A 25,324-nucleotide genomic window follows, 5' to 3' on the forward strand; every position below is an offset into this window, starting at 1 on the left:
CAAATACTAGGCAAATGTAACATTTGCATTACTATAGTGCACTGTGCAGACCATTTCTCAAATAAAATAAATAGGCAAACAGTCAGGTGTTTTCTGCATGCTGAATGAGTATTTTATTTATAACCAGTTTATAAAAATAAAATACAAAATAATTGTAAACGAACAGAAAAAAACACTGTACAAGGCATTGATATGGTACAAATGATAAAATAAGCATACTTAATTACAGTTATGTACAATGTCGATCCTCCTCTTGTTACATTCTTTCCTTGTGACTGTACATACATTTCAAAACCGTTACATTGCAACACAGGACTAAAACGTGAAGCATTTCGAGAAATATCTAAAACTGAAGTCACACAGGCAATGGGTTTCAATGATGAGCATCACTACCCAATACATCAATAAATCAATTTGTTGTTGTTTTTACATTTGGCCTATTGGCCCAAAAACACAGTATCTGTGGCCATGAATGAGTACAATCATTGGACCACAGATACAGGCAGGCTATGACACATTTGTGACACCTTTACAATCACACCACCATACAGTCAGTGGCAAATCATAATCTCAGTCCAAAAAGTAACATTATAAACTGGGTGGTTTGAGCCCCGAATGCAGATTGGCTGACAGCCATGGTATATCAGACTTGTATACCACAGGTATGACAAAACATTTATTTTTACTGCTCTAATTACGTTGGTAACCAGTTTATAATAGCAATAAGGCAACAGGGGGGTTTGTGGATATGGCCAATATACCACGACTAAGAGCTGTATCCAGGCACTCCGCATTGTGTCATGCTTAAGAACAGACCTTAGCCGTGGTATATTGGCCATATACCACACCCCCCTCAGGCCTTATTGCTTAAATATACCACTGTTTGTGCAATAATAACAATAAAATACAAATATTATGAATGGATTGATGATATTTTCCCCAAATCAGCAGCACTCTTTATTCCTTTAGCACTTTCCTTTTATTAAAGCCTTTAGTGAAGCAATAAGTTACGGTTAATCAAGATGACCTTCAAAAATAAATACATTAAACTTATTACAGGTGTATATATATATATATTAAACATTTTGAGCAACTACAGCTGAAGTCAGTTAGCTTATGGAAGTTCCAAATATAACCTAGAATTGAAAAGATCACTCGCTGCTTGGTGTGGTACTACTGTATATGTACTGTACATTCGTATCGCAATCTCAATGTAAAAACAGAGCTTTATCACACACCTTAAAACACCTTCAAACTAATTTCTGAATCCAGAATCCAGACACAGCTCAGTGGTCAAATGGCTATTGGCTACTGACGGTGACTTCAAAACATTCTGTCCAGTCAATGGACAACTTGATTGGATCAAATTGGCCAATAAGAGCAGAGCTGCCCACAGAAAGAAAAGCTATATATATGAAAGTCAAACACCAATACTCTGCCTCTAATTTGCTGGATAAATCATTTCCACAGATCTGTAAAGGCAGGCAAGACGGGACGGACAACACACCTGTTAAGGATGGAAAGGGACTCGGGAGAACCCTATACAGTCTATGGAAGAAAGTGACAGTAGCATGGTGGCTAAGCAGTGGAGTGATCCTCAGCACAGAGTAGACAGACAGACAGACACAGTTCAGTCATCCCTTGCTTACACAGCCAAGGGAAGAGAAGAGGCAAGATTAAGGCGACCGACTGACTGAACACTGTCTGTGTCTAGCCTTGGTGATAAGTCATATCATAGCTGCTCTGTGAAACGGTTCCCACTAGATGGGCAGGCTGCAGAAAAACAGAATTAGCTTTTTGGTCTTAATTGAAGGTTAGGCATAAGGTCAGCACTGAGGTTAGGGTTAAGGTTAGGTTTAAAACAAGATTTTAAAAAGAGAACTTGTAGAAATAGGCTAGGGCTTATGACTTTGCAACTTGGCCAGATAGTGACGACCCTGTGAGACAGGGGTTTTTCAAGGTTGCCCACATGTTGCATAGATCATCAGATCATGAAGTAATTGATGGGGTTCCCGCCATGTTAAACACTACGCCCACATTTGTAGAGATCTAAGTTGAATCAGATCTGTATCAGCTTGTCTGCAATGTAAGCAACCTGGAACGCCACCAGGCTGTATGCAGCCAGGTACCAAGACAGTCTATCACAATGGACCAAGTAAAACAACTCACTTGACATACAGTACTGTATATCATGACAGAGCAATGGAGTCCATATCATACTGCAGTGGTATAGTAGATATCTTCCCACTGCATATTGGTTGTATACGGTTTGGGTGGTAACTAGATTTTCATAGCGTCTTACCGTTTCTGTACATACAGTATTACCGGAAGTGCTCACAAGGGGCGCTGTACTTTTTTTTTGTGCACCTTGTGGGTATTTTCTGATGCACAAAACAATTTAGGCAACAGAGATCTTGATCCAGGAGGGAGTTGAATGTCTCTGTTATAACCAAGAAGCTTGATCTTGACATCTTGCCACTGAGCTAGCAAGTTAGGAAACTAAATGCATAGCTGGAGCCCTGAGCTGGATATCATTTACTTGACACATTTTAGATTTCTTATAGCTATACTTAACTTATAAGCAGTGGCGTGGCCACCATCCCCTCCCCCCAAATAAAAACAATTTTTTTTTTTTTTTTTTTTTAAACGGTATTAAAAATTATACCGTCGGTATTTCACCCAAGCCTAGGTTGTATAATGTAAATACTCCAGGCAAGTCTTTTCCTCTTTACATACTTTACTATGCATGTGCCACATCATGATAATAAGCCAATCAAACAGATGTAAAATAAATACATTAGATACCTTTTTAGGAGTATCCTTGTTCAGGAGTATTACCCAATCAGTCAGTGCAGTAGTCCTAGTATTATGAGCATTTGGAGAGCTAGAAAAGCAGATCAATGCTGTGGACCAGTTGGGACGATAAGAGTGAAGAGTGACTGAGATTGTGAGGAGAAATGGAAAACGAAACAAATTAAATATTCCAACCAAAATACATATGGTACTATCCAACAAGAAGAAGAATTCCCTTTCAGACATTCACAATGCATTATGGGAACTGGTATGCTGCTTACTTTACTGATTGGTTGATTGTTTGGTTTTTCTCTTTTCTTGGTAGGCAGCGCATGCAAGGAGTAATAGTGCTGGAAGCAGTAGTTAGTTATATTACAGTATCTTACAAGCAGAGGGGTGGGGAGGGTAGCCTGTGTATCAGCTGGTTTCTGCTATCATTCCACTCCTTGCTACTCCTTTTCATTCCAATGTTGGGCAATAACACAGAGTACAAGGAGTGGAATGTCAGAACAAAACCGGTTCTGGATTTCAGGCTAGAGGGGGCCGGGGGGGGTTTAGTAGGTAGAAGAAAGGTCAGGTGAGGGAGGTTTTAAATGATAGTGTTCATTGAAAATGTGGTTGGTTCTCAAACAATACATTAACTCTGAGGTAAAAGTACACACAACATACAGTATGTCATTACAAAAGAAACAAAACATTCTCTTGCACGTTTTTTTTTTATCCTTTGGGAAGTTTGAAACACTGATTTGGTATGTGATACATGATATTTATATGGCATAAATAGCATGACATTATGTGACATAAATATTGGACCTGTCATAAAATTTAGACAAACAGGATATGGAAGTTTTAGTTTAAAACATTCCCTTTCTTAAAATAATGTCTGAATAAATAAAATAAAAACATTCACTTTGCTTCCTTTTCCTTGTAGTGAATATTATAATGTTACACTCACATGAAGAGGACTGTCTTTGCAGCTGGCACAATTTTTGCAGGGGGTCATTTTGTAAAAATAAGAATCGTAGCCTACTTTGTAGTGAAACCAGGAGCTGCCCAAAGTGCCAAGGCAAGGCACACATTAAGACAAGTGTTTGTTATACCGTAATAATCATTATAACTTAGTGTTGCCTTGTATTCACTACTACTGTTATAAAGAGTACCATAAGTTATCAGCAGGCTGCGTCCCAATTCTCCCCAAATGTGCAGTTCCCTCCCATCCATGCATTTACAATCAGTGGATTGGTGTAAGCATGGGCAAGGCTAGGGAGGGTTGCCATCATAGTTCTTACACCATTACTTTTACGTCCAGGGCAGAAGGGTAAAGAATTGGGACGCAAAGTCAGACTCCTTTCTCAAGAGGAGCATACAAAGGGAATCAAGGCCCAGTTACTAGTATTCAATCACACATTTACTTTGACATTTAGGTTCCCCCAATCAATCAATCAATCAATCAATCAATCAATCAATCAATCAACACAGTAGGCACAAGTAGGTGTGTGAGCTCACACACACTATACGATTGTATTAAAGGAAGGATCACTCAAAATGATCACTTCTTTCATTGATCGATCGATCGCTTTAGATGCCTTTGAAATAAAGAACCCTCGCTATACAGTACATCTGAAGTCAAAGACGGAGAGAGAGTGTGTAACTGGTGCGACAGGCGCGTCAAAATAGAAATAAATAGGATCTGTAGATAGTGTACATTTCTCTGGCTTCATGACCATACATGTAGGCCTGCTATGCACTGCGCTCCCTAGGTCAGTACAGAGGAAACACAATAGAACAAGCCAATATCATGGTTAGTGATTAATACATAAGTGCTCATCCACTGAATTTCCAACATTAGCGTCCTAGGGTAATCTGAACGAAGTGTGTTCACTTTCACAGAGGAGATGAGGGAAGTAAGTACCCCTACATTTTACACACAGCATGACGCATCTGGATACTTTTAAGGAAGTATGAACGCTTAAAGTGGGCTTATAAATGAGTGACTAAACAATGACAAAATGGAAGGAATAAGAGAAGGAAGAGTGAAGGATTTACAAGTGAAAGAGATAGAGGACAGCGGGGTGTGGGGAGAAACTGAACGGGGAGGAGAGGGGGAGGGGCATTAAGTTCAGTACTCTCTGACAGAGGCCTCAGGTCTTCATCGATCCCGAGCATGATCGTCTGGTCTGTACGAACATCCCACCCTCTGCTGTGGCAACAACACTGACCCCCAGGGTCTACTCACAAAGCATCTCAGGATAGGAGTGCTGATCTAGGATAAGTTTAGTGATTTGTTATTATTTGCGTACTTCATGAATAAGATTACATGGACAGAGGGGACCTGCTCCTACCCTGATACACTTTAATAAATAGGCCAAGAGCTTCCTACGGGCCAAGCTTGGACCAGAGCTGGAGCAGTGGGCCACTATCTGCTGCTCAGCTTGCTGGAGCACTTCCTCTCTCTCTCCTCGCGGCTGCAGACTTTCCCCCTGGGGGCGTGCTGGTGGAAGGGGCCGGTGCGGGCCTGGCGACCGCAGCAAGTCTCCTGGTGGTGAGGGTAGGAGCGCCGGGGAGGAGGGGGAGACCCGGAGAAGCTAGGAGGGGATCGGGACCGACCGAAACAAACGCCTCCTCCTCTCTCTCCCCCGCGGTGTTCGTGGCGGGAGGGGGAGGAGGAGACAGAGCGCTGTAGAGAGGAGGAGCTGCGTGGAGATGCGCTGGAGCTCCGGTGGTGGTGGGGGGAGCTGGTCAGGCTACATATGCCCATCCGGGAGCCTCCGTGCTGGGCTGAGGAGCGGCCGTGGTGGGGGGAGGCGCGGACAGAACCACCACCATGACCATGGTGCATGAGCTGGGCCAGGCAGGTCAGGAGGTCTGAGTCGCTGGTGCTGCCCGCTCGAATTCGGTAACGCCTCAGCCTTGGGTGGAGGATGGAATATGGAGAATGGGTTTGGAACTTTAGATATACATTGTCAATTGAGATCATTAAGGCAGAATGAGAGTGATAGTAGCCTCATCCCAGATCTGTTTGTGTCCAAACATTGGCATGACAATGACCATAGGAGTTGGCAAGGCAGCACAAACAGATCTGGGACCAGGCTACTATGACAGATGGCACAGACCGATAATAAAAACTAATAATGAAGAGTTATATTACCTGCCCTCCACTGCAGGGCGACTGGGTGGCTTGCCCGGGGGTGGGCGTGGTAGGTACTGTGCAGCTCGCTCCTGCTCTGGGGCCGGGTTAGGAAGGTTAACGGGGCGAGGGATCCTGCTCTTACGGGACAGGGGGCTGGAGGAGGAGGACAGGGAGGGGGCATCATCCCCCTGGCGGTCGGAGCGTGAGCCCAGGAATGACTCATCGGCCGTCTCAGAGCGGTCCGAGGCGGAGGACAGCTGTTCCCCGCGGGGGAGTGAGGCCATGATGGAGCCGCGGTGGGAGAGAGAGGGAGAGGCTGTGGGAGAGGGGGCTGGGTGGTGACCTCCCTGGTGGTGGTGGGCTTTCTTCTGAAGCAGCTTCTCCATGGCAGAGCCAGGAGTGGGGAGGAGGTCCAGCAGGCTGGAGGGTTCCAGGACAGGGATACGGCTCAGCCTGCGGGAGGGGTCCCTACGTGGGGCGGAGGGCAGGGAGGAGGGGGTTAAAGCTGGGGCTGGGTCACTGGTCTCCACCCCATCTCCCCTGTCTGGCTGGGGCTGGTCACTCTCATGGTCCTTCAGCTCTGGGAAGGCTCCACTGCTGCCATCCCCCTGGCCGTAAGCTGGGGGAGAGAGATGGCCGTTGACTAGCCCTAACACTGGGCTGTGGGGGGAGCGGGGGGAGCGTGGAGAATTTGAACGGGGAGAATTAGGAGAAACGGGAGAGCGAGGGGAGTGAGGAGAAGACATTCGGCTTGGCACAGGACTGTGGGCTTTGGTATGGGTCTGGGTGTTGGTGTCTCCTCCGTTGACCAGGGTATCTGCCAGGAGGTCATCCAGAGTGGTGGGACTGCCGGGCTGGCTGCCAGGCTGGATAAAGGTGTGGTTAGGGCTGGGCAGGCGCTCCTGGCCCTGGGAGGAGTGGATATCAGCGGTAGCAGTATTATCCTGCGGCTGCTTGGCCTCAGCTGCTGCTTCACCTCGTCTCTCCAGCTGGAGGCAATGTGGAGCACTGTCTGAGCCTGACTGGGACCGCTGAGCTGTCAACTACAGAGAGAGAGGGGGAGAGGGAGAAAGACAGAGAGAGACAGAGAGAGAGAGAGAGAAATAGAGTCAAATGGCAACATTGTAAGAGATCATGTGAAAGGATTTAATTAAGATCAAGGCAATGTCAGTTAAGTTGTTAGTCAGTATCAAACCAGCAACAAGACAGACCTGGGTCAAATAGTATAGATCATGTATTTTATTTAGCTTGGCGTTTTGGGACTATTCCATTCTACCTGGAAAGCTAAACTAAGTACCCCTCAAGTATTTGACACATGTATTTGACCCAGGTCTGCAACAAGAACAAAAACATTTCCACAACCATGCATGGGACTACAAAAGAGAGGTCAGGGTCAGTAAAAGAAAGAGAGGGTCAGGTTGAGTTTTTAGAAAAGAGAGAGCGAACAGGAGAAGAGAAAAGGACAAAAGACAGAGACAATCACCAAAACAAAAGTTACTGTCACGTAACCTGTTGTCATGGCTCCACATTCTAAACACACACATACTCCAATCAGAAAGCTCCCTGAGCAGGGTTGGGCTCAATTCTAGTTCAATTCAGGAAGGAAACTGACATTCCAATTTTCAACATCGCTTTTCAATAAAGAAAAGTGGAAGTGCAATTTCAGTTTACATTCTGAATTGACTGAATTGAAAAGGAATTGAAATAGAATAGACCGAAATCCTTCCCCTGACACGAGGACACATTGGTCTGAGCGTGCTCAGTCTGCATCACAATGATCTGCTGTTCCCTGGAGAGAGCAGCCTGCCTGATGACAACACAACAACATGACAACACAACAACACAACAGCCAAACAAACGCACTAGCAGCAAAAGGAAACAAAAAAGAAGCAAATGGAACAACCAAACAAAACTTGTAAAAAAGGACGGTAAGTAACTAATAGCTGAGGGAGGAAGGTAGGCGGTGTGTTATGGTTAAGATAGATACGACTGATTGGTTAGTGGCCTCAGGGCAGAGTGGGCGGCTTGGTCATCACCTGCTGAAGTTGTGCACGTGTGATACGTATAACGGAAGGGAACTTGCTGTTGGCGGCACCCGCCGGGATCGCGGGCAGTTTCCTGCGCCCGGTGGGCGATTGGTTACGGGTGGAACCGGGGTGAGGTGGTTGAGGTAGGGAAGCGTGGCAGGAGGAACAGGAGGTGGGACGGAGGAGGTGCTGTTGGTGGTGGTGGTTGGCTGAATAGCTGTGCCTCATTCCAGGAGGGTCCCTTTGGTGCAGGGGGTCCGACAGGGTGGTGAGGAGGGTCTGGGTGTGCGGGCTGGGGGAACGCAGGAGCAGAGGACTGGACGTCCTGGCCAAAACCTCCTCAGGCAGGGACGGAGGAGAGGTGGGGAGCTAAGAGTAAAGGGGGAGGGGGAGAGGGAAGGAGGGGGGAAAGGAAAGGAGGGAGGGACAGAGGAAGGGAGGGAGAGGGGGATGGGAGAGGAGGAGGGGAGGGAGTGTGGAGTGAGAGGTGATGAAAGGGAGGGTGAAAAGAGGGAAGGTGGTGAAAGAGGAGATGGTTTGAACAGGTAGAGTGCGGGGAGAGAAATGGGAAGAGGTGAAGGTGGAGTGGGGAGAGAAGAGAGTGGGGGAAATGGGCGGATTGGCATGGGGGTGGGGGTGAAGGTGAGAAAGGAGGAGTATAGCATATATTTAAAACTTTGAGGGAGCGGGCGGCGAGGTGGGAGGAATCTTGAGATCTAAAACGTCTCCTTAGAGGAATCTCATGAGTCAGTGTACAATCTATTTCTTCATATAGCACCGTTTGTGAAAGGGCCAACCCAGGACAAGAATTCAAGCATAGAAAAATCAACATAGCAAACGAAAGTTGTAAATTAAGAGCAAATAATGATATCAAATGCAAATCAAAGTGCCCTTTCAAGCAACAGCCACTCTCAAACAAAACCATTGTCTGGGGAGTATCTGTAGCTTTACCAAGCTCACACAAGAAAAGCTCACATGACATGAGTGATCACAATCACATTTCACTTCAATCCACAGCAAGATGATACTGTTGACCCAGATGAATGAAGTATCCTACCGTGTCTAGTTCTGTGTAAGGTGTATTACACTTTCAGTGAACATTGCATGATATGTCTTTACCTGTGTGAGGTATGTAATAGTGATGTGAGTTACAGTGAGGTATTTAATAGGGAAGTGTATTACAGTTAAGCATGTAATATAATAGTGAAGTGTGTTACAGTGAGGTACGTAATATAATAGTGAAGTGTGTTACAGTGAGGTATGTAATATAATAGTGAAGTGTGTTACAGTGAGGTATGTAATATAATAGTGAAGTGTGTTACAGTGAGGTATGTCATATAATAGCGAAGTGTGTTACAGTGAGGTATGTAATATAATATTGCAGTGTGTTACAGTGAGGTATGTAATATAATAGTTAAGTGTGTTACAGTGAGGTATGTAGTAGTGACGTGTGTTACAGTGAGGTATGTCATATAATAGTGAAGTGTGTTACAGTGAGGTATGTAATATAATATTGCAGTGTGTTACAGTGAGGTATGTAATATAATAGTGAAGTGTGTTACAGTGAGGTATGTAATATAATATTGCAGTGTGTTACAGTGAGGTATGTAATATAATAGTGAAGTGTGTTACAGCGAGGTATGTAATAGTGATGTGTGTTACAGTGAGGTATGTAATATAATAGTGCAGTGTGTTACAGTGAGGTATGTACTAGTGAAGTGTGTTTACAAGGGGGTGAATCATGTATATATAGTAGATTAGACAATAGTGCATAATGTTCAAAATGGCTCAAATCGCAGATTTCCAGCATCAAGCAATCCTTAGCTACAGCAGTGGTCTCTGTGAGGTATGTAATATAATATTATAGTGAAGTGTGTTACAGTGAGGAATGTAATATAATAGTGAAGTGTGTTACAGTGAGGTATGTAATATAATAGTGAATTGTGTTACAGTGAGGTATGTAATATAATAGTGAAGTGTGTTACAGTGAGGTATGTAATATAATAGTGAAGTGTGTTACAGTGAGGTATGTAATATAATATTGCAGTGTGTTACAGTGAGGAATGTAATATAATAGTGAAGTGTGTTACAGTGAGGTATGTAATATAATAGTGAAGTGTGTTACAGTGAGGTATGTAATATAATAGTGAAGTGTGTTACAGTGAGGTATGTAATATAATAGTGAGTGTGTTACAGTGAGGTACGTAATATAATAGTGAAGTGTGTTACAGTGAGGTATGTAATATAATAGTGAAGTGTGTTACAGTGAGGTATGTAATATAATAGTGAAGTGTGTTACAGTGAGGTATGTAATATAATAGTGAAGTGTGTTACAGTGAGGTATGTAATATAATAGTGAAGTGTGTTACAGTGAGGTATGTAGTAGTGACGTGTGTTACAGTGAGGTATGTCATATAATAGTGAAGTGTGTTACAGTGAGGTATGTAATATAATATTGCAGTGTGTTACAGTGAGGTATGTAATATAATAGTGAAGTGTGTTACAGCGAGGTATGTAATATAATAGTGCAGTGTGTTACAGTGAGGTATGTACTAGTGAAGTGTGTTTACAAGGGGGTGAATAATGTATATATAGTAGATTAGACAATAGTGCATAATGTTCAAAATGGCTCAAATCACAGATTTCCAGCATCAAGCAATCCTTAGCTACAGCAGTGGTCTCTGTGAGGTATGTAATATAATATTATAGTGAAGTGTGTTACAGTGAGGTACGTAATATAATAGTGAAGTGTGTTACAGTGAGGTATGTAATATAATAGTGAATTGTGTTACAGTGAGGTATGTAATATAATAGTGAAGTGTGTTACAGGGAGGTATGTAATATAATAGTGAAGTGTGTTACAGTGAGGTATGTAGTAGTGACGTGTGTTACAGTGAGGTATGTCATATAATAGTGAAGTGTGTTAGTGAGGTATGTAATATAATATTGCAGTGTGTGACAGTGAGGTATGTAATATAATAGTTAAGTGTGTTACAGTGAGGTATGTAATATAATATAATAGTGAAGTGTGTTACAGTGAGGTATGTAATATAATAATGAAGTGTGTTACAGTGAGGTATGTAGTAGTGACGTGTGTTACAGAGGTATGTCATATAATAGTGAAGTGTGTTAGTGAGGTATGTAATATAAAATTGCAGTGTGTGACAGTGAGGTATGTAATATAATAGTTAAGTGTGTTACAGTGAGGTATGTAATATAATATAATAGTGAAGTGTGTTACAGTGAGGTATGTAATATAATAATGAAGTGTGTTACAGTGAGGTATGTAGTAGTGACGTGTGTTACAGTGAGGTATGTCATATAATATTGCAGTGTGTTACAGTGAGGTATGTAATATAATATAATAGTGAAGTGTGTTACAGTGAGGTATGTAATATAATAGTGAAGTGTGTTACAGTGAGGTATGTAATAGTGAGTGTGTTACAGTGAGGTATGTAATATAATAGTGAAGTGTGTTACAGTGAACTGTGTAATACTAGTCCATGAGGTCCTTACCTGTGTGAGTACTCCCTCAGCCAGGCCCTCAGCAGGGCTAGTCGGGGTGATGGGGGGCAGGCTTCCCGGGTGTCCCACACTCAGTTCCAGCCTGTCCACTCTAGGGGGTCCTCTCCTGGACCCTGGTGACCCCTGGAGGTTCCCATTCCTGTCCCCATGGACCTGACCAGGACTTGGGCTCCCCCTTGACCCCTCCCCTGCCCCCAGGGGTACCTTCAGCACCTCCAGGTCCTCTTCTTCCTCCTCAGAGGGGCTGGTCGTAGCCTTCGCCCCAGTTCCTGTCCCTGGGGACTCGCTGGGCCTCTCCACCATCACCCACTCCCTGGAGTCCACCTCCCCCCTGCCGGAGCTCAGGTTGAGGGCCACGAAGCCTCCGCTGCTGGGTGCCCCCTCGCCTTGCTCCAGGGAGCCAGGGGAGTGAGGGGAGACAGGTTTGGGCGAGCTACCGTTGGTGCCACCACCAGATATGAACTCCTCATCGTAGTGCCAGACTCGGTCAGAGCCACCAGCTCGACCTAGCGCTGTGGCACCAACAGCGGGTACAGACAGACCCTGGCCCACCTCAGACCCCTTCTCCTGCTGCTGCTGCCCACAACCCTGCTGCTTCACTGAGCTGAAGAGAGAAAGACAGACAGACAGAAAGACATTAACATGTTAGTCATTTGGCAGGTGTTCTTATGCAGAGCAACTTAAAGTCAGGGCATTCAGAAAAGACAGGACAGGAGTAGGGCTGTTGCGGTGACCGTATTACCTCCACACCTGCAGTCATGACCGCAGTCAATTTCCACGTGACCGTTTGAGTCACGGTAATCTCCTATGCGCTTTGACATGAATGGCACTGATGCGTTGGTAGTACCCAACTCTAACGATCATCAGGTCACTAATGGTCTGGTACTCAGGTCTCTGTTGTCCCTCTAAACCACTCTGACATCAATGCAAATACAATGGAAAATCACAAACACATCATCTAGGGCCTCCCGAGTGGTGCAGTGGTCTATGGCAGTGCTAGCTGTGCCACTAGAGATTCTGGGTTCGAGTCCAGGCTCTGTCGCAGCCGGCTGCGACCGGGAGAACCATGGGGCGGCGCACAATTGGCCCAGTGTCATCCGGGTTAGGGGAGGGTTTGGCCAGCAGGGATGTCCTTGTCCCATCGCGACACATTGGCGCGGCTGGTTGCCGGGATAAGTGGGCATTGTGTCAAGAAACAGTGCAGCTTGGTTGGGTCGTGTTTCGGAGGATGCACAGCTCTCGACCTTCGCCTCTCCCGAGTCCGTACGGGAGTTGCAGCAATGAGACAAGACTGTAACTACCAATTGGATACGCAACGAAATGGACTCTTACTAAAGTGGTGATTCATTCTAAGCATTTAAGAAGTTGCATGTAGAACACCCATTTCATTTTAGAGTTTATACATAAGCATAGGTCTATACGGGCTCAATCCCCCCCAAAAAGCCTGAATTAAAATAACAATTGTGCTGCTATACAATAGCCTAATACACAAAATTCAACAAAACTCTAGTAATCACCTTTGAGTGTGGACTGTTATTATGCATACTGGATGACCTTATGTTCCGCTCCAAACGTTCTATCCATGAGTCTGGGAGAGAACGTATAGGCCAAGTCGATGATGTTGGTTCACGGATTGCGCAGGGCGGCTTACAGAGTAGTTTGTCTACAATTATAGTGAATTTGTTCATTCCTTTCTCGAGCGCGTAGAGAGAGAGAGGGGCTGTCAACAGCTTAATAAAATATATTTAGTTGGGAAAACATGTTTCTGTCGATGTTCCAAAACAGATTTCACTTAGTTTCCCAAAATTAAGCACTAGGTAGCTGCAGGAACTGGGTTAGAGAGTCCACGGCATACAGAGTTTAGCTGGAATATCATCTGTCGCGCAGCGAGAGGCTGCTCCTCATGCAGTGTTGCGTGAAGTGAAATAAGTGTTCTTATGAGCCCAGACATTTCTACATGCAATCCCGTGTGAAAGCAGAGTTTTGATGGTTGCCACTAAAAAGAGGAGGATCCCAGCTTTCTAGTACTAATATATTTATTTCTCAGCTAAGTCCCATTCCTGATTGCAAGTAATAGTGTAGAAGTATAGAGATACAGGTGGTTAGTAAGGGTACTGACCATGCCTCCAGGAAGCGTTCAGGGCTGGGCTTGGCCTCCAGGGTCAACCTCCTCTCCAGCTCAAAGCTGTGGATGTTACGAAGCTTCCTGAGCAGAGGACCACCACCGTCCTGCCCTGAGGCCCCCACCATCTCAGAGTGTACCCGGACAGGAGAGCCCAGACTGGGGTTGGCGTGTGGGCTCTGGAGACCCCCCTGGTTGTTGCTGTGCTCCTCCTCTGTGGCTGCCTGGTGGGGATGGAACCAGGGGATGGAGTGGTAAGGGATATGGGTGTGTGTGGGTGGGTGTGTGTTCACGTGTGTGTGGGTGTGTTCACGTGTGTGTGTGTATATACCTTCCAGACAGCTGTCCGGATGCGGTTGCGGTCACGGTCCAGCATCTCCCAGACATCAGCTTCCTGGTTGGCCCGGGGCATGCTGGGGGATCCAGGGAGGCGGTCTGGAAGAGGGTTGTTCTCCCCATTGTCACTGAGCTGCTCGTCCTGCAGCACGTCGTCTGTGTTCTCCCTCGCCAGGTCCCCAGGGACCAGGGACGCATTCGCCATTCTGGAATCATAGAGTAGATGTTACTATGGTGTCACTAACTGACAGCAACTGGAAGATTCATCCATTCATTCAACAGGTAGATTAATTCATTAATTCATTCTGTAAACAAGTTATAGTTGTTTTTAAAACCAGTGTGCGACCGTGAAAGAGACAAGAAACCCCTAAACCCTCAGTGGACTTTCAAACAGCTAGTCCATGATTCCCAGTCTCTTACCCCATGTGTGCAGGCGTGAGGCGTGTGTGGTGCTGTGGTGTGGTGGCTGTGGCGTTGATGCTCAGAGTGCCATCAGACCCAGTCCTCTCCCAGTCATACGGGTCATTCTCCACCACGTTGTAGGTCTTCATACTGTTGTCAAACACTGACATCAGCAGCTACAACACAACAGGAAGTCACATGATGTCATATCCTGAGATACCTAAGGGCTTGTACGACTTCACTGACTGACTGGCTGACTGATACTTCGTACTCCAAGAGGGATCAGACATTCAGACACTCACTGCTATGACATTTTGCTATGACATTTTGAAGACAATCCAAGATTATGTAGACAGTCAGTCATTCTGCAAAAAGACACTGAGTACACTAAACATTAGGAACACCTTCCTAATATTAAATTGTGCACCCCACAGGGATGCTGGCCCATGTTGACTCCAGTGCTTCCCACAGCTGTGTCAAGTTGGCTGGATGTCCTTTGAGTGGTGGACTATTCCTGATGCACACAGGAAACTGTTGAGTGTGAAAAACCCAGGAGCATTGCAGTTCTTGACATAAACTAATTCCCCTGGCACCTACTACCGTATCCTGTTCAAAGGCACTTACATTTTTCACATACACAATCCATGTCTCAATTGTCTCAAGGCTTAAAAATCCTTCTTTATTCTGTCTTCTCCCCTTCATAGACAAATATTGACTGATTAGGGCTGTGGCGGTCACAAAATTTCGTCAGCCGGTGATTGTTAAGGAAATAACTGTCAGTCTCACAGTAATTGACCGTTAATTAACATAAACACATTTAGCATCTGCTGGCTTACACACATAGCCTACAAGCCACTGATGATGACCTTTGGAAAATCTACAATCTACAAATCCATGTAACAAAATCAAATCAAATCAAATGTTTTGTCAAATGCGCCGAACACAACAGGTACAATACAACACCTTACCGTGAAATGCTTACTTACAAGCCCTAACCAACAATGCAGTTGAAGAAATATAGTTAATAAAATATTTACTAAATAAACTAAAGTAAAAAAAAAAATGGAATCAAAAAGTAACACAATCAATTTACATAACAATAATGAGGCTATATACAGGGGGTACCGGTACCGAATCAATGTGCAGGAGTACAGGTTAGTCGAGGTAATTTGTAAAATGACTATGCATAGATAATAAACAGCAAGTAGCAGCAGTGTAAAAAACAAAGGGGGGGGGGGCAATGTAAATAGTCCGTGTGGACATTTGATTAGTTGTTCAGCAGTCTTATGGCTTGGGGGTAGAAGCTGTTAAGGAGCTTTTTGGTCCTAGACTTGGTGCTCCGGTACCGTTTGCCGTGCGGTAGCAAAGAGAACAGTCTATGACGGCTGACTGGAGTCTGGGCCTTCCTCTGACAATGCCTAGTATATATGTCCTGGATGTCAGGAAGCTTGGCCCCAGTGATGTACGAGCTGAACCCACTTCCCTCTGTAGTGCCATTAGGGTCAGATGCCGAGCAGTTTCTATACCAGGCAGTGATGCAACCGGTCAGGATGCTCTCGATGGTTCAGCTGTAGAACGTTTTGAGGATCTGGGGACCCATGACAAATCTTTTCAGTCACCTGAGGGGGAAAAGGTGTTGTCATGCCCTCTTCAACTGTCTTGGTGTGTTTGGACCGTGATAGTTTGTTGGTGATGTGGACATCAAGGAACTTGAAACTCTCGACCCGCTCCACTTCAGGCCCGTCGATGTTAATGGGGGCCTGTTCGGCTCGCCTTTTCCTATAGTCCACGATCACCTCCTTTGTCTCGCTCACATTGAGAGAGAGGTTGTTGTCCTGGCACCACACTGCCAGGTCTCTGACCTCCTCCCTATAGGCTGTCTCATCGTTGTCGGTGATTAGGCCTACCACTGTTGTGTCGTCAGCAAACGTAATGATGGTGTTGGAGTTGTGCTTGGCCATGCAGTCGTGGGTGAACATGGATTACCGGTAGGGGACTAAGCACGCACCCCTGAGCGGTCCCAGTGTTGAGGATCAGCGTGGCAGATGTGTTACCTACCCTTACCCCCTGGGGGTCGGCCCGTCAGAGGGAGAGGGAGGTGTTTAGTCCCAGGTCCTTAGCTTAGTGATGAGCTTCGTGGGCACTATGGTGTTGAACGCTGAGCTGTAGTCAATGAAAAGCATTCTAAAATAGGTGTTCCTTTTGTCCAGGTGGGAAAGGGCAGTGTGAGGTGCGATTGAGATTGCGTCATCTGTGGATCTGTTGGGGCGGTATGCGAATTGGAGTGGGTCTAGGGTTTCTGGCATGATGGTGTTGATGTGAGCCATGACCAGCCTTTCAAAGCACTTCATGGCTACCGACATGAGTGCTACGGGGCGGTAATCATTTAGGCAGGTTACCTTCGCTTTATTGGGCACAGGGATTATGGTGGTCTGTTTGAAACATAGATAGGTAGTACAGACTCGGCCAGGGAGAGGTTGAAAACGTCAATGAAGACACTTGCCAGTTGGTCCGCGCATGCTTTGTGTACACGTCCTGTTAATCCGTCTGGCCCCGCGGCTTTGTGAAGGTAGACCTGTTTAAAGGTCTTGCTCACATCGGCTATGGAGAGAATGGTCACACAGTCGTCCGGAACAGCTGGTGCTCTCATGCATGCTTCAGTGTTGAAGCCTACACCATTATTTATTTCAGACAGGTCTAAAGAAGCATGATATGAAGAAAATGTGGTCTATTTCAGAAGAACAGAATAGCATACTCTGAGTTGTCCTTATGTTCGGTCCTGATCTGGCTATGCCAAATGCCTGTGGGCTACACTAATTAATTTAGCAGACAAGATTTGCTTAGACTTCTGTAGCATTATTTTATAGTTTGAAGAATACAATTGAACAAAGCTGAATAAAATAGAAAGGATATTTTCTCCAAATGATTTGAGGGAGTGTGCACATAGGGCTATTCTGTGTTGAGCGGTTAACAAATAAATCGGTACTCCTATATGCTTAATTTAGAGTTAATATAACTTTAGGTGTTCTGCAAACGTTGAGCTATATGTTTAGATCTTTAATACATTTTAAGGCTGCATGATGAGACTCTAATGATGATTTGAAAAAAGTTGCTTGAAAGGCATGAGCTCTGTTTTGTTTTTTGCGCAGGCTGTACACACTACATCAGTCACTCATTCACAATTTGACAAACACTTCATAATGCCTAGAATTTCACGGTGTCATCCCCTTTGTGTGGAGGTAATGCACCCTAAAAAAATCCATGCCTTTTGTGGCCAGTGGCCACTGTGCCCTTCCTATTCTATTCTGTGCGAGAAATAAATATTCCAAACATAGTCTGGGACAGATGTGGGATGCGATAGATCCCAAATGAATATAACCACTACGCAATGTGGCTGACCCAACAGATCAGAACGTTTAACTTAAAATGTTGATCAACTATTAGGCAATTTCTTCACATTATAAGCGCAGCAATGCGCACAGTAAGCTATAAGCGCGAATGTTGCATTAACAGAAAACACCATTATCAAAAGTGAGCGCAAATGCAATTATGCATGTAATGCTTTTATTATAAAGGTCCATTTTTATGTGAAAATTATCTTCCCCAAACTTGAAACTCACATGCAGCTTATGTATTTCAGCCTCTATCTACTTTAGTTGTGATACAAACCTTATTAAAACATATAGGTCTATGGGCTAGGCTACATGAGGTGTGCGACTATGATTCGAAAATGTCACAAAAAAATACATTGTTTCTTATGCTGGGCGAAAAAATATAATTCACAAGTGATGGGCTAATATTGTCACCCATCAGACTATTCTTGAAATAACCTTTACATATACTGAATAAGCTATGTGTGAAATTTGTTTTGATTTAGAATGGACCGTTATCATGCACCTGTATCTAAACAGGGACAGTGGGAAAAAATACATAATCTATGCACTTAAATAGCAAATGGATGACGCTTTTCCCCGTGGTTGATTTTCATGCCAGTCAGGTAGGCTATACTCCTGTTGTAAAGAGAAGCAATGTGTTTAATATTAGGAAAGTTGAGAAATAAATACAGTAGGCCTAGCCTATAGAAAACTGATCCTCCTCTTTAGTAGAAGCCATCACACTTTGATTCGATTTTCAAAGACATTTGCATTGATGTCCGAGTGATTAGAGGGACAATAGAGTGCTGCAGTTACCAAGTTTGGTAGGCTACTAACGACCATCAGCAGCATCAGAGCTTGGAGAAGCCTAATTAACGTGACTAAACGGTCACATGGAATTTGACTGCCTTCATGACTCGTGACCACCGGCGTGGCGGTAATACGGTCACCGCAACAGCGCTAACTGTGACTTGCTGTATATTGACACATGGAACTAACACAGTGCTTAGTTCTAAACAGTTAAAAGGTACAGATACTGTATACACACACATGCAGTAGGTGCAAGGAGAGAGATGTGTCGTGTTACCACCCGCCCACACAGTTACCTGATAGTCTGGTTTGGTGAAGTAGTCCAGGTTAGAGATGTGATCCAGGAAGACAGTGAACTCAGCAGGCAGGTGTTTCAGCATGAGCCTGTGGTCATAGGTGTCCTTCAGCTTCCCTACATGCTCCTGGGGAGGGTTCACACATGTTACAATGGAACTATTTTATCTACGCACACAGGAGCATGAGTACATTCATATGCAGTGACATCAGAGCTGTGACATAAGTTAGTGTTAGCCAAAGGTAATGTTGCCACTACGAGTCATGTACGTCTGTATCCTGACTATTATTTCAGAGACTGCTGATTGGTTGGTGTACAGGAAGGAATGTTCAAGCTAGATGCTTACCTTGTCTTTGATCTTTCGCCATGGCAACTGGCCAACCATGAACTCCACCAGCATGTAGAAGAGAGACCACAGGTCGTCATGCCGACCCATCTCCTTGTTCTTGTGTGCATTGACGGATGCGTAGCGGACTGTACCTCTGAACCCTGCTACTGGTCGTGGCTGGGGGAGAAAGAGAGACTTCACAAGCTGCTGGACGACTAACATAGTAGGAATCTTACATGACAATAGCACACATTCAACAAACAGACATTGCCAGTTTCCCGGACATAGATGGAAACCTAGTCCTGGACTAAAGAAGCTATTTCAACTGAGATTCACCATTAAGCATGCTTTTTAGTCTGGCGCTAGGCTTAATCTGTGTCCGGGAAACCGACCCCCAGTGTCTAACCACACTCAACACCACAGACACTTACCGGTCGGACCTCTTGGCAGGAGTTAGTAAACTGGCGAGCTAGACCAAAGTCCAGCATGTAGCAGGTCCTACAGGTACTGGGAAAACGGCCCATGGCAAAGTTGGACTAGGAGAGAGATGGGGATAGAAGAAGGTAGTGAGATAAAGATAAAGAGAGAGAGAGAGAGAGAGAGAGAGAGAGAGAGAGAGAGAGAGAGAGAGAGAGAGAAAAAAGATTTAAATATCAACTATCAGTCTGATTCTCTTCACTATCACAGAAATACATCCCTTCTTTCCAAAAAGTCATACCCGCTCATAGGGCTGTGGCGGTCATGAAATTTTGGCAGCCGGTTATTGTCATGCAAAAGTCTTCTGGTCTTACGGTAATTGACCATTAATTAACATAAACACGTTTAGCATCTCCAGGCCTCCACACATACAAGCCGCATATAAGCCACTGATGCAGCCCTTTGGAAAATCTACATTTAAAAAAGCATATTAAATCAATTGAAAATACACGATCACAATAAATATTTTAGGCAGGTCTAAAGAAACATTATGATATGAAGAAAATGTATTTCAGAAGAACAGAATACGAGTTGACCTACTGTATGTTATCTGGCTGTGCTCCATGCCTTAGGCTGTAGGCTTGTTCATTTAGTAGACTAGATACTGTATGTTATCTGGCTGTGCTCCATGCCATAGGCTGTAGGCTTGTTCATTTAGCAGACTAGATACTGTATGTTATCTGGCTGTGCTCCATGCCTTAGGCTGTAGGCTTGTTCATTTAGTAGACTAGATACTGTATGTTATCTGGCTGTGCTCCATGCCATAGGCTGTAGGCTTGTTCATTTAGTAGACTAGATACTGTATGTTATCTGGCTGTGCTCCATGCCTTAGGCTGTAGGCTTGTTCATTTAGTAGACTAGATACTGTATGTTATCTGGCTGTGCTCCATGCCATAGGCTGTAGGCTTGTTCATTTAGCAGACTAGATACTGTATGTTATCTGGCTGTGCTCCATGCCATAGGCTGTAGGCTTGTTCATTTAGCAGACTAGATACTGTATGTTATCTGGCTGTGCTCCATGCCTTAGGCTGTAGGCTTGTTCATTTAGCAGACTAGATACTGTATGTTATCTGGCTGTGCTCCATGCCTTAGGCTGTAGGCTTGTTCATTTAGTAGACTAGATATGCTTATAAGTCCCGTGCCATTATTTTATATTTGTACCGATGTATGCTGAGAGTCGGGGAGCAAGTTCAGGGAGTGAATACATTTAATTAATAAACTAAACAAGAAACACGAACAGCCCACCGACATGAAACAGGAACAATGACGACTGGGGAAGAAACCAAAGGGAGTGACATATAAAGGGCAGGTAATCAAGGAGGTGATGGAGTCCAGGTGAGTGTCATTATGCGCATTACGCTGGTGACAGGTGTGCGCCCTAACGAGGAGCCTGGTGACCTAGAGGCCTGAGAGGGAGCACATGTGACAATATTATATGATTTTATAGTAACAAGAATATAATTGAACTTAGCTGAATAAAATAGAAAGGATGTTTTTCCCATTCCCGGAGCAAGAGTGCGCATATGAAGTGGCTATGTTGAGGATAAAAGTTATAATTTGAAACAGGTCCTATAAATGACGTACCAAAGAAATCTTAAATCAGTATATTTTTGTATGTTTTTATGCCATGTGTAATATGCGGTAGGCTATGTATTGTATAACAGCACAATCATTATTTAAATGTTTTACTTTTTAGTTTTTTATGGGATCATATATACAGTATGCATATGAGTGTTCTGAATGAATCATCACCTTGGAAAGCTGTGTCCATTTCCTTGTGTTGGGCTTTAATACATCATCCACAACGACCATGTTTTCCACTCAGTTTCCACCTGTTGTTGAACTTCATTCTTCAAAGTGATCAATCACAGTGAGATGAGTTTTAAAAGCACCTACTGTTTTGATGATAAGTGTTTGTGATTTTCCATTGTATTTGCATTGATGTCAGAGTGGTTAGAGGGACAACAGAGACCTGAGTACCAGACCATTAGTAACCTGATGATCGTTAGCGAGTTGGGTACTACCAACACATGTCCTGAGCGCATAAGAGGAGATTACCGTGACTCAACGGTCACCGCATCAGCCCTACCCCCTCACACACACCTCTGACCCCGTCTCACCGGTTTGATGTCTCGGTGCAAGAAGCCAACAGAGTGGATGCTCTCTATAGCTTCTAGTATCTGTCGTCCCAGTCTCAGGGTGGTGCTGATTGTAAACGTGCCCCGCGTCATACTCCTCCGCAGGTCGGCCAGGTTACGACCCTGAAGCTCCATCACCACGTAGTTGAAGCGATCATTGCGGCCGCACCCAACAAAGCGACACACGTGGTCTTTACCTGGGGGAAAATAGAATACAATTCAAATTGAATAGAAGAGATTTGATAAAATGATCAAGCATAATCTAATCTAACCATTATCTAATCTCAATCTGATACAGCACGTGTATATTTCTACTGGCCATCCAATGTGCTCCCCACCCCCCATCCAGCCCACAACTCGCCTCTGACAGCTTGCCCGTGGCCCATGCTGATTTATGGTGTGTGTGTGTGTGTGCGTGCACGTCTCAGGGGAGTCTGCTGAACAACTCGACTCCGGCCACACCCTTCAGCACAGGGAGAGACCCCACTCTTACTCTCCCGTACACTCAATCTTTCACTACATTCTCGACTACATCTTCCCTCTCTCTCTCTCGTCCTTTTCCTCCTCCCATTCACTGGCATCATTATATTTGACGGTGTACGAACGCTCGAGAAGTGTGAGAAGGCCTACCATACATGTTTGTTCTCCCATAAAATCATCTACAAAGGCTTCCTTTAAGCCTTTCAGTCAATGTGTGTTGAGAAAAAGAGGCTGGAGGAGACATGTTGGGGGATGGGAGAACGAGAAGATTCGAGCACGTTTCAAGTTACATCCTCTTTCCCTCAGGACGCTATAGAACCATAATCCCCTAGCACACGACCATTACACACACACACACACACACACACACACACACACACTCACACACACACACCACACAGTAGACACACAACCATTAGAAAGCAAACATGATCTTTCTCAGACCATTGATTTTCGGGAACGAGAGAAAAAAAACTGACAGAGCGGGGAAAAGGGCAGGGAGAAGGAAGAGAGGGAAAACAAGAAAATAAAAAAAGAGAGCAGAGAGAGAGAGAAACAGAAAGACAGACAGAGGGGAAGAAGGCCAAGGGAGAAGAGAGAGAAAGGAAGAAAGAAAAATAAAACAAAAAGCCCCCCAAAGGAACTCCTCTCCTAATTGGTCTGTTGAACCGCTGCTATGAAGGAGGATTTTATCAGGAGTTTGATTTGAAGCCAGGCTAGGGTCATTTATATTTATAACCTTATTTAACTAGGCAAGTCAGTTAAGAACAAATTCTTATTGACAATGACGGCCTACACCGGCCAAACCCGGACGACGCTGGGTCATTTGTGCGCCGCCCTGTGGGACTCCCAATCACGGCCGTTGTGAGACAGCCTGGATTCGAACCAGGGTGTCTGTAGTGACGCCTCAAGCACTGAGATGCAGTGCCTTAGACCGCTGCCCCACTCCGGAGCCCCCTATACACACCAGTAGTGATGCCCTTTCACACTCTGTGTCCTGTATCCCCGCTGCCAACACTTCCTTGTTTTCTCTCTCTCCATCTCCACATATTACCCTTCAGTGTCAGTATCACCTTGCCTTATAAAATAGAGCATGTACCTTTAAGAAAATATATATTCAATTTATTGAGATTACATTAGATTGAATGTCTACTTTGAAATTACTACTGGTCAGGTTAGGGGAGGTTGAGTTTAGTGCCGAGGTGGTTGAGTTTTGGGCAGGGAGTATGTGGTTGAGGTTAGGACAGGGGGCTTGTGGTTGAGGTTAGGACAGGGGGCTTGTGGTTGAGTTTAGGGCAGGGGGTTGTGGTTGAGTTTATGGCAGGGGGGTTGTGGTTGAGTTTTGGGCAGGGGGTTGTGGTTGAGTTTAGGGCAGATGGCTTGTGGTTGAGTTTAGGGCAGATGGCTTGTGGTTGAGTTTAGGGCAGGGGGTTGTGGTTGAGTTTAGGGCAGGGGGTTGTGGTTGAGTTTAGGGCAGGGCAGGGGGTTGTGGTTGAGTTTAGTGTAGGGTGGACAGGGGGCAGAAGCCAGAGGGCAGGTTAAGTGCAGGTAATTGCTGTCTTACCCTGGAGTTTCTTGAGGACGGCCACCTCCATCTTGAGGACCTGTTTGGGCTGCAGTGCTGACTCCACCTTCAGAGCAACACTGACCCTGGTCAGCAGGTCCAACGCCTCGTAGATCTCCCCGAAGCCACCACCACCAATCTTCTTTGCCTACACACACATCCCAAGGCAAAACATCATGTCATGATGTGGAAAACATAGGCTTCATTATTTTATTTTTCAAATCTTCCCATCACCCTTCCTCTTCCAAACTTCCCCCTTCCCATTACCACAGACATATTTACATGTTTCTCCCTCTCTTATCAGTATCCACACACACATTTCCCCACCCCCTACACACACACAATTGTGTGTGACAGAAGCAGCTCATCTCAAATGGATTAGCAGTTACGTAACATCAGTTCCTCAGTCAGTACTATACACAGGAAGTGGAGCCATGGCGCTGTACTTTGTTACTGCCTAGTATTCCTCCGAGGCCCAGTCCCAGCTACACTAACCTCCCAGGCCCAGTCCAAGCTACACTAACCTCCCAGGCCCAGTCCCAGCTACACTAACCTCCCAGGCCCAGTCCCAGCTACACTAACCTCCCAGGCCCAGTCCCAGCTACACTAACCTCCCAGGCCCAGTCCCAGCTACACTAACCTCCCAGGCCCAGTCCTAGCTACACTAACCTCACATGGCACCCTTCCCTGTTGGCTCTGTGATGGCCGGGAGACACGGGCACACACACACACTCGTGCAAGTACACACTAGAGGTCGACCGATTATGATTTTTCAACGCCGATACCGATACCGATTATTGGAGGGCCAAAAAAAAAGCCGGTGCCGATTAATCTGCCGATTATTTTTTGGGGGGGGGTAATAATGACAATTACAACAATACTGAATGAACACATATTTTAACTTAATATAATACATCAATAAAATCAATTTAGCCTCAAATAAATAATGAAACGTTCAATTTGGTTTAAATAATGCAAAACAAAGTGTTGGAGAAGAAAGTAAAAGTGCAATATGTGCCATGTAAGAAAACGAATGTTTAAGTGCCTTGCTCAGAACATGGGAACATATGAAAGCTGGTGGTTCCTTTTAACATGAGTCTTCAATATTCCCAGGTAAGAAGTTTTAGGTTGTAGTTATTATAGGAATTATAGGACTATTTCTCTCTATACGATTTGTATTTCATATACCTTTGACTATTGGATGTTCTTATAGGCACTTTAGTATTGCCAGTGTAACAGTATAGCTTCCGTCCCTCTCCTCGCTCCTACCTGGGCTTGAACCAGGAACACATCGACAACAGCCACCCTCGAAGCAGCGTTACCCATGCAGAGGAAGGGAAACAACTACTCCAAGTCTCAGAGCGAGTGACGTTTGAAACGCTATTAGCACGCACCCGGCTAACTAGCTAGCCATTTCACATTGGTTACACCAGCCTAATCTTGGGAGTTGATAGGCTTGAAGGGGTGGGTATAATTTGTGGAACGTTCCAACAGGAATCTGTTCCAAAAAACGTAAAGTAAAA

The 25,324-nt window shown here is 44.9% G+C and overlaps 1 protein-coding gene across 2 annotated transcripts in view; it reads right to left on the bottom strand.

The window, feature by feature from the left end:
* Positions 1 to 89: 89 nt before the first annotated feature.
* The window catches only part of LOC106602651 (tau-tubulin kinase 2), a 32,311-nt gene continuing 7,076 nt past the window's right edge, over positions 90 to 25,324 (bottom strand). The window contains exons 3-14 of one of the 2 annotated variants that reach the window (XM_045717930.1): positions 23,802 to 23,949; positions 21,740 to 21,954; positions 19,574 to 19,678; positions 19,161 to 19,319; positions 18,816 to 18,941; positions 14,354 to 14,511; positions 13,929 to 14,139; positions 13,595 to 13,821; positions 11,467 to 12,079; positions 7,960 to 8,319; positions 5,942 to 6,966; positions 90 to 5,702 (exon numbers count right to left, since the gene is read on the bottom strand). In XM_045717930.1, coding sequence (XP_045573886.1) covers positions 5,210 to 5,702; positions 5,942 to 6,966; positions 7,960 to 8,319; positions 11,467 to 12,079; positions 13,595 to 13,821; positions 13,929 to 14,139; positions 14,354 to 14,511; positions 18,816 to 18,941; positions 19,161 to 19,319; positions 19,574 to 19,678; positions 21,740 to 21,954; positions 23,802 to 23,949 — 3,840 coding nt within the window. In that variant the 3' untranslated portion in view covers positions 90 to 5,209. The remainder of the gene's footprint in view (positions 5,703 to 5,941; positions 6,967 to 7,959; positions 8,320 to 11,466; positions 12,080 to 13,594; positions 13,822 to 13,928; positions 14,140 to 14,353; positions 14,512 to 18,815; positions 18,942 to 19,160; positions 19,320 to 19,573; positions 19,679 to 21,739; positions 21,955 to 23,801; positions 23,950 to 25,324) is intronic. The other variant, XM_045717933.1, reaches the window with a different exon arrangement.

Source organism: Salmo salar, chromosome ssa01, assembly GCF_905237065.1.
Source record: "Salmo salar chromosome ssa01, Ssal_v3.1, whole genome shotgun sequence".
Classification (NCBI taxonomy): domain Eukaryota; kingdom Metazoa; phylum Chordata; class Actinopteri; order Salmoniformes; family Salmonidae; genus Salmo; species Salmo salar.